Source organism: Frankliniella occidentalis, unplaced genomic scaffold, assembly GCF_000697945.3.
Source record: "Frankliniella occidentalis isolate FOCC.00 unplaced genomic scaffold, Focc_3.1 Scaffold13, whole genome shotgun sequence".
In the NCBI taxonomy this organism is placed as follows: domain Eukaryota; kingdom Metazoa; phylum Arthropoda; class Insecta; order Thysanoptera; family Thripidae; genus Frankliniella; species Frankliniella occidentalis.
In genome coordinates this window covers 1,390,588-1,398,049 of record NW_026267143.1, presented here as the reverse complement: position 1 = coordinate 1,398,049, position 7,462 = coordinate 1,390,588, and the positions used below count along the sequence as shown (strand labels likewise).

Genomic DNA, 7,462 nt, shown 5'->3' with positions numbered 1-7,462 from the left:
GGGGAAGCGTGCGAGAGAGAAGGGCAGGCGCGGGGAGGGGCGGAGCGGGGCGGAGCGGGGCAAGAGAGAGACACACTGCTGCCGGGGTAGCGTGCGAGAGAGAAGGGTGGGCGCGGGGAGGGGCGGGGCGGGGCAAGAGAGAGACGCACTGCTGCCGGGGTAGCGTGCGAGAGAGAAGGGCAGGCGCGGGGAGGGGGCGGGAGCAGGACGCGACAAGGATGGGAGACATTGGGGCCGCAACGGGGAATGCGTGCGAGAGAGAGGTCAGGCGTTCGCCAGCGCGATCTGGTTGAGGCGGGAAAATGTAGAGAGGGGTTCGCAGCGGACGGAGAGGGGAGGGGAGCGGAAGGGAGGGGGCTGGCGAGCGACGCCGCGCGCGCCGCTCCCGCTCCACTCCTCTCTCAGTCGAGCCATCGCAGCAGGAGCACGCACCACGCAGCAGCGCGGCGCTTCGTACCAGTGATCAGCACCAGTGAAACTAAACCCTACCTACACAATGGCCGACACCGCTGTCGCTACCCCGTAAGTACCTCGTGTCAAGTTGTACTCCGTCCACTCTGTTTTGTACTTCGCCGTCGAAAGCCCTGGCGAGTTTGCTACCGGCGTGGCGTGGTCCCGCCAGCCCCGCTCCGCGCGCGACCAAGATGGCAGCGGTTAGCTCTGCTCGCTCGCCCGTCAGACCGGCCGGTACCCGTACCGGCCTTTTGCTTCCAGTTCGCTGCTTCGGACGGTTTTCTGTTTCTGAATGCGATCTGTGTTGTAGCGCTTCTTGTATTGAGCGTTGGCGTGTCGTCTGGAGCGTCACCGTGTTGCTCGGCAGTGCCGGTGTGCTGCCCGCTTGCTCTACTTGTTCATGCTTCCTCCCTTGCAATCCCTTGCCTTGCTCTTGTTCGTGCTGGTTTCCGGCTCTTGTTCTGTAGTGGGTCGCGTTGAACAAACCGTACACAGTCAAATTCGTTTGGAGTCTTCGTGTTCGATTCTAGGCGTCAGTTGAGCGCGCATGCGCAGTGCAGGTTTGCGGGGCGGCGTGGTGTGCGAGAGAGACTGCGCGAGCACGCCTGAGCGCGGCCGGGTGTGCGAGAGAGGACGCGAGCGCGGCGTTGTGTGCGAGAGAGACGGCGTGAGCACGCCCGAGCGCGGTTCGCTGTGCGAGTGAGACGGGGGGCTCAAGCACGCCTGAGCCTGAGCGGTCTGCTGCGCGACAGAGAAGGCACGAGCACGCCTAAGCGCGGCCCGGTCCCGGTGTGAGAGAGGTCGCTGCTCCGGGCGGGAAGGCACTGCTGGCGGGTGCCCCTCCCCCTCTCCCCCTGCCCCTTTCTGTGGCGAACGGAACAGCTCTGCAGGCTTTCACATGGAGCCCCCCCCCTCCCCCTTCTCCCATAGAGCTTGCTACAATTTGAATGGGAAGCGTCAGGGAGGGGGCACTAATTAACTTTACTCTATTTTCTGACTTCAAAGCAAACTAAGACTAATATCGTAATTCAGTCTTAATTTTTACATTAATTGCCATATCGTAACTGTTGCTTGTCTAATAAAGCTCTCCTATATTTTTGTTGCAGTGAAGTGGTTGAGAAGGTCGAGGAGGTTGAGAAGGTCGAGAAGGTGGAGACCGAGAAGAAGGTTGAGGAATCAGCCGATGAACCCTCCATCGCAGAGACTGTCAATGGACACTCCAAAGAAACCGCAGAGGAGCCCTCAGAAAATGGCACAGCTGAGGAAGAGGTAGAAGAAAAGGAGGCTGAATCAACGGAGAATGGCACAGGTAATTGATAAATCCGTTGTTTCCTCATATTTAACCCGATTCACATTTGTGGGTATTGACAGGGGATCTTTGCTTATTCCTTACAGCAGAAGTGAAGGAAGCCACCAAGAGGAAGTCAACTGGTGGAGATGAGAAGACCGAGGCAGCACCTGAGGGTGTCAGCCCCGAGAAGAAGGCCAAGCTCGCTGACGCAGAAGAGAAGGAAGCTAGCAACGGCAAAGTGGAAGCAGAGACCACTGCCTAAGTCATCCTGTGCTACTGTTAGTGTTGCCTTGTGGGCCTGCTGGTGGACATGAGTGATAAGGTTCTACAAGGCAACACTATTTGTGTTAATTGCTGTTCCTCATCCAAGGTATCTTGTTTCATCATTTTGACTTGGATGAGTTCCTTATTTTAAAGATCATTCCTACATCATTTTTCTTTATTTTCGTTTTTCCTACGGCCTATATTAGAGGCCTGTATTTTGATGTAGTTAGATGGTACCTGAATTACATATGACTGGATATCTGATCACCCTGTCCCCCAATATTAGGTGTTAGCCGTGATGACTTTAGTGTTTTATTGGCGCTGTGTAAGATAAAGGTGTTTTATGGTGGTTGTTGGAACTCGACTCTTTGTCATATGTGGGTGTCCTGTGTGCATGGCCTTTAAGGCTGTTCATTCATTCATTCTTGACTTGAGCATGAGCTGCTGAGCCATGTTCATTTCTTTTTGTGGGGTTTGACCTGTTAATTGGTGCAACAGTTTTGACATTACCAGTTATTTTTTGTACTTAATTTTTTTTTATGTCTTTACCTGGCATGTTACTGCTGCACAGTATTAGTTAATTTTTCTTTAGCACTATTGTACAGTTGGACAACCTGGCCAAGTGTTTCATCTTGATCCATTGTGGTAATAAAGAGTTGAATTCCATGAAAGCCATGTTGTAACCAACCCATTTCCTCTGTATGTTAAATTTGAAGCATGTCTTCAGATTTGCACTAGAAAATTTGTAAAACTTGGCTGTAATCAATCTAGGCTTGTATTTACAAATTAAATCAATCATCCCACTTCATTTGTGTCTCTCTTTGCCCTCAAAGAAATGCAACAATTTAGAAAATGTAATTTATTTCACTTTGGTGTCTGCTTATCACCACTGCATAAAAAAAATTGAATACAATACTACATATAAAACTTAAGCTGCGTCAGCAAATCCAACTCGGTTATTCTGCATGTCGAACTCAGTGTAGAACTTGCCAATGAACACATCACCAAGAATCCACAAAGGACCCAGAGGAGCTGGAATATCAATGCCCATAAAGCCAGACAGGCAAATAGTCTTGCCCATTTGTGCAATCTGTCAAGGGAAAAATAAACAAGTTACTGATGGTGCAATTCAAAAACATATCTGGTTGGGTGACTGATTACTTACACGTAGTACATAGTCTTTTCCTTCCAATGAAAAGGACTTCCCTCCAAGAACAAAGTCTAATTTAGGAAGATTAGGAATGTTGTTGCAATCAATCTGTACAAAATTAAGAAATTGAGACTGAGTGTACCATTTACATGATCCCTAAAAAGCTACTTTTAACACTAGAGTAAAATTCAATTTTAACTTGTCATTTAACACATTTGTACCTACCATGTACTCCCCACCCATTATAGGAGTGCCCCCGAGGGCCTGATTCAGCTTTGTGACCTCCTGAACAGGTCCAGCAATGAGGGAAGTTCCAGTGTCAGCTATGGCCTGGCAGCCCTGCTGGCAGAAAGTATACTTGCCGCCACCAACCTTTACTCTGTGGTGAGACAAATAGACACATTAATTATTATTATTATGAATAGAATGCTGACTGCAGAACAAGAAAAACTTGGAGATCTAATTGAAGGTACACACTGATCCATTTTGAACTGCCAGTAGGTTTGCTTGTCAACATTAATGTACGTGAAGTTTCCCTTGTAGTGGTTCGGGTCTGAACCTCCCAAGATGATCTCACCACCCTGAGGAGCTGCTGGGTCTCTAAACAAAGAGAAAAAGATGTGTCACATGACATAGGTAAATAATAATTATTAGTTAGTAGTAATAATAATAATTGATAACAAGGATTCAAAAAAGCAATGAAGGTAAATTTGGAAAGGCACTAAGCTAAGGCTACTACATGCTAGAAATTTAATAAAAAAATTAAATTTTTCACCTATTTAGGTAGAATGAAAAAATGGGAGCAGCAACCAGTCCCTGCTGAACCATGTTATCAAATACAGGTAAAACACCATCAACTGCAATGGACTTGTATGCCATGCCCAAAATTCCATCAAACTTGGCTGCAACAAAAGCCAATCCTGGCTCGCTAATTGCTTCAGCAAAGGTTTGCTTTTTGACTGCCAGACCACCAACCTAACGAATGCAAAGGACATTTAAGTATTTATGTTTTCATTATATAAAAGTAGAGTATAAACTGGATCAACACTGTAAATTTTTTCTTACCGTAACCACATCAGTTGAGAGATATCCTGAGAGGCTGCCAGACCCATACCTAATTTCAAATTTGGTGCCATTTGAGGCATAGGTACTGGAGTGGGTACTGTCATACTTGTTGTGCAACACTGAGGGAAAAGATTCAGGTCTTATTATTAGAAATATCAGTTACATTCAAGAAAGATAATTAATTGATAATATTTAAAAAGTAGTCAAAAATATCCACAGAAATACTTACAGCAGGCAATGCTAGTATAATGGCATTTCTTGGAAGGAACCCAAAGGTTTGATGAACCTGTGTCAAAGACTACCTTAAAGTTCTGAGGTGGGTTTCCAATGCTAATTGGGCCATAGTACTGAGCCTGGTAAGGTAAATAGAAAATATAAATTACTTTCAACGGCAAAGGTATTAATATTACTTTTCTTTGAATTTCTATCAAATTAGTTATGGGGCCTTACATCCAGGTAGTTAGAAAGCGGCTCAGGAGTAGGTCCCCCATAGCGCAGGCGCAATTGCTGAACTGCAGTGCCTACTTCTTGAAGCTGTCGCCTTGCTGACTGTACACGATACAGAGGAACCCTGAAGGATTAACAAACAATAAACGTAAGCATGTTGTCTGGATTAATTTGAATGAATCAAAAGAAAATTAAGTTGATGTGAGTGCAAACAGTTAATGCACAATCAGTGTTTGTGGCGAGCGTAATACTGAGTAAAATTCTTACGAGCAACTGTTTGAGATATACTATTTTAGTTTTTCAAGACAAAGATGATGAGAAAATTAAGAACAAAGGACGCTTTGTTCCGCTCATGATCATTTTATAATGTACCAGTAACCGATTTCTTTTAGCGAATGTTCTCAAAATGTTCTCCAGGACTCCAGCAATTCTCCAGCAAGACTGTTCAAGGAGATTTTTTTGAGGCTGGGCTTTGATAACAACCATAACCTTTGCCACGGCCCGGCCGGCAGAGCAAAGAAGTGCGTATAGGCTGATCAACTAAAATAGTCCAAACACGCCGTCCCTTCCAGCAGTGAACTACGTACGAACCTGACAAAGTCTCCAGCAACGAGCGAGAGGGAGACGAGGACGAACCCCAGCAGGGCCCACCGAGGGGCAGTCACGGTCATTGTGTTCTGCGGTGATCAGCTGTCTGAGCCTGAGCTGAGTGCGGCGCAGCAGCGGCGCTGTGTCATGGACTGGCTGCGCTCGGGCTGCTCGCCGCGGCGGGGCTGTGCTTGCCGTGCTGTACACCCCCTGCCGACCCCACGCCCCACCCCGCCCCGCCAGCCCCGGGGCGCTAACGCGCAGGGCAGGGCGGGGGGTGGTGTGGGGGAGAGGGCGCAACTCTAAAAAACAATGCTGTAGGTCACGTGATGGGGAGCGTGAGTGTGTGAGTGAGGGTGAGTCTGTTGCGCCCGCGGCTGACCTCCGCTGTCACTGTCCACTCCTTGTTTACAAATGTGTGTATTTTTTTTGCGGATGCCTTCTGTTGTCCGATGGGGTCGCATTGCTATCGCTCCTCCCCCCCCCCCCCAATGCCCCTTCCAGAACGTCTCGATGGGTGCTGTGCTGGGTCCGAGGGGAATTTGCTTACACACACTGCGCTGCTTTTCTCCTCCATACTATAAAGAATTTTTGGTTGGATGAAATCTCTCACCCACATAATTGTAGAGGACGCTTAGCAAACTCCCCTTTCCCTCTTGTGTTTTGAATGATTTTATTATTTTTCTTTGTGGGCGCAACCACCCCGCCCCTGCACCCCGCAGTCTCGCGCCCTGCGTTATCTCGTCTGGACAGCGCTGATCGGCTCGATACAACTGCTTTAATGTATTCTGCTCGCACTGGGACCGACTGGGACTCGGCACCGTGTCTGCTGCCACTCGGCTGCCACGGGCGCGATTACACGAGAAAAGGGAAGAGGGCGATGGACTTCGGGTCACTGCGAGGGGTTTTGCATCGCAAATTGCCTACCTGCCACCTGCCAGGCGGCTCGAATGGCCAGGCATAAAACCTAGAGCTTATGCGCACGATGATTCGTGCACGTGCGCGCAATTTTTTCCGTTTAACGTCCACGAGTCGTGCGCGCAATTGCAGAAAATTTGTACACACAAATCGTCCAATGCGAAGCAAGCAAAATTGACGCGTGCTCGTCTCGTGCTTGCAACATTATGATGTGTTATGCATGGGAGGTATAGGGCTGGGAATGGGTGTCCTCGCGGTTCTTTCTCAGAGTATTGCCGCGACATCGGAACCATGCGTGTCGACTTTGCCTTTTCCGACAACTGGCCAAAAACGTCTTGATAAGGTGTACGATATAAAATGAGCAGCTCCCAAGCTTTTGTCTGTGTTTTATTCAGTCCCTGTCGTTGAGCGCTTGCTGGGCGGCCCTCAGCAGCGGGTACTTGGCGCCGCACGTCCCCATGTAGTCGTCGTTGTCGATGGTGAAGAGCGCCACGCCAGCCAGCCCCGAGTCCAGCGCGAAGTGTGTCTGCACGGAGGAATGGACCAGTCAGTGACATCCTCTACCTACCTACCAGCCGACTGATTCCGAAGAGCGCTCTCCTATACCCTCCGTATAGCTCCATCCTTGTCGCACTCATGGGGCAGCTCCCATTGAGCGCTCTTCGGAATCAGTCTGCAGGCCCCCGCCCCCGGCGAGCTCCCTTACCTTCTCTCGGATGCTCTGCGGGTCGTCGTAGGACACGAAGCCCCTGCGGCTGGGCCTGTTGCTCACGGCGTACGGCGTCTTGGAGACGGGGTCCCGCGAGGTGATGAGCTTGCGCTCGTCGTCCTCGTCCGCGATCAGGTACGTGCAGATCTGTGCGGGAGAGACAGAGACTGTACCGGGTGCAGGCGTGCGGACGGGTTGCATACTTGCACGGCTTGCACGGCGCCGTGGGGCGCCTCCGTGAGCGACGATATGCAAGCCCGCCCGCCCGCCTGCATTCGGTACGGTACAACTAAAAGAAAGAAGGGGGCTAAGGGACTCTGATGGACCGCCCTGTATGAGAAGACGACAAGATGGCTCGCGAGCGACGTAGCCGGGACACCCTGGTCTCTGCACAGGCCCGCCCACCTCTCTAGGGGAGGGAAAGCGCGTTCTTTGCCTAACTGCAAGCAGGTCCGGATGCGGACCGTCACGCGAGTTGCCTCCCCATCAGGCGACCCCGTGGGGCAGTAAGGCAGTTTTAACTGCGACCACGCTCGAGGGCCCGACGGACAAGCAGTCCAAAGATCCTTCCGCCAGC

The 7,462-nt window shown here is 50.1% G+C and overlaps 2 protein-coding genes across 4 annotated transcripts in view; one reads left to right on the top strand and one right to left on the bottom strand.

Moving 5' to 3' along the window:
- The first annotated feature begins 353 nt into the window (after nt 1-353).
- LOC113217621 (neurofilament heavy polypeptide) lies at nt 354-2,816 on the top strand. Of its 2 annotated transcripts, none has more exons than XM_026437585.2 (3): nt 354-522; nt 1,560-1,762; nt 1,852-2,816. In XM_026437585.2, the coding sequence occupies exons 1-3, from the start codon at nt 497-499 to the stop codon at nt 2,004-2,006; spliced, it is 384 nt and encodes a 127-aa protein (XP_026293370.1). In that variant the 5' UTR covers nt 354-496; the 3' UTR covers nt 2,007-2,816. The 2 variants fall into 2 exon arrangements, with proteins under 2 accessions (XP_026293370.1, XP_026293369.1); XM_026437584.2 differs by having other exon boundaries at nt 1,849-2,816.
- A 36-nt stretch (nt 2,817-2,852) lies between these two features.
- Nucleotides 2,853-7,462, bottom strand: part of LOC113217620 (lysosomal aspartic protease) — a 368,266-nt gene continuing 363,656 nt past the window's right edge. Inside the window, exons 2-10 of one of the 2 annotated variants that reach the window (XM_052263634.1) lie at nt 5,262-5,370; nt 4,674-4,794; nt 4,453-4,576; nt 4,224-4,342; nt 3,934-4,133; nt 3,636-3,758; nt 3,384-3,537; nt 3,174-3,266; nt 2,853-3,098 (exon numbers count right to left, since the gene is read on the bottom strand). In XM_052263634.1, coding sequence (XP_052119594.1) covers nt 2,937-3,098; nt 3,174-3,266; nt 3,384-3,537; nt 3,636-3,758; nt 3,934-4,133; nt 4,224-4,342; nt 4,453-4,576; nt 4,674-4,794; nt 5,262-5,341 — 1,176 coding nt within the window. In that variant the 5' untranslated portion in view covers nt 5,342-5,370 and the 3' untranslated portion in view covers nt 2,853-2,936. Of the gene's footprint in view, nt 3,099-3,173; nt 3,267-3,383; nt 3,538-3,635; nt 3,759-3,933; nt 4,134-4,223; nt 4,343-4,452; nt 4,577-4,673; nt 4,795-5,261; nt 5,420-7,462 lie in introns of those variants that run through there. The other variant, XM_026437583.2, reaches the window with a different exon arrangement.

Coding starts and splice junctions, on each gene's coding strand:
- LOC113217621 (XM_026437584.2), top strand. CDS start 497: ATGGCCGACACCGCTGTCGCTACCCC. Junction 523..1,559: donor GACACCGCTGTCGCTACCCC/GTAAGTACCTCG, acceptor TTTTTGTTGCAG/TGAAGTGGTTGAGAAGGTCG. Junction 1,763..1,848: donor ATCAACGGAGAATGGCACAG/GTAATTGATAAA, acceptor TATTCCTTACAG/CAGAAGTGAAGGAAGCCACC.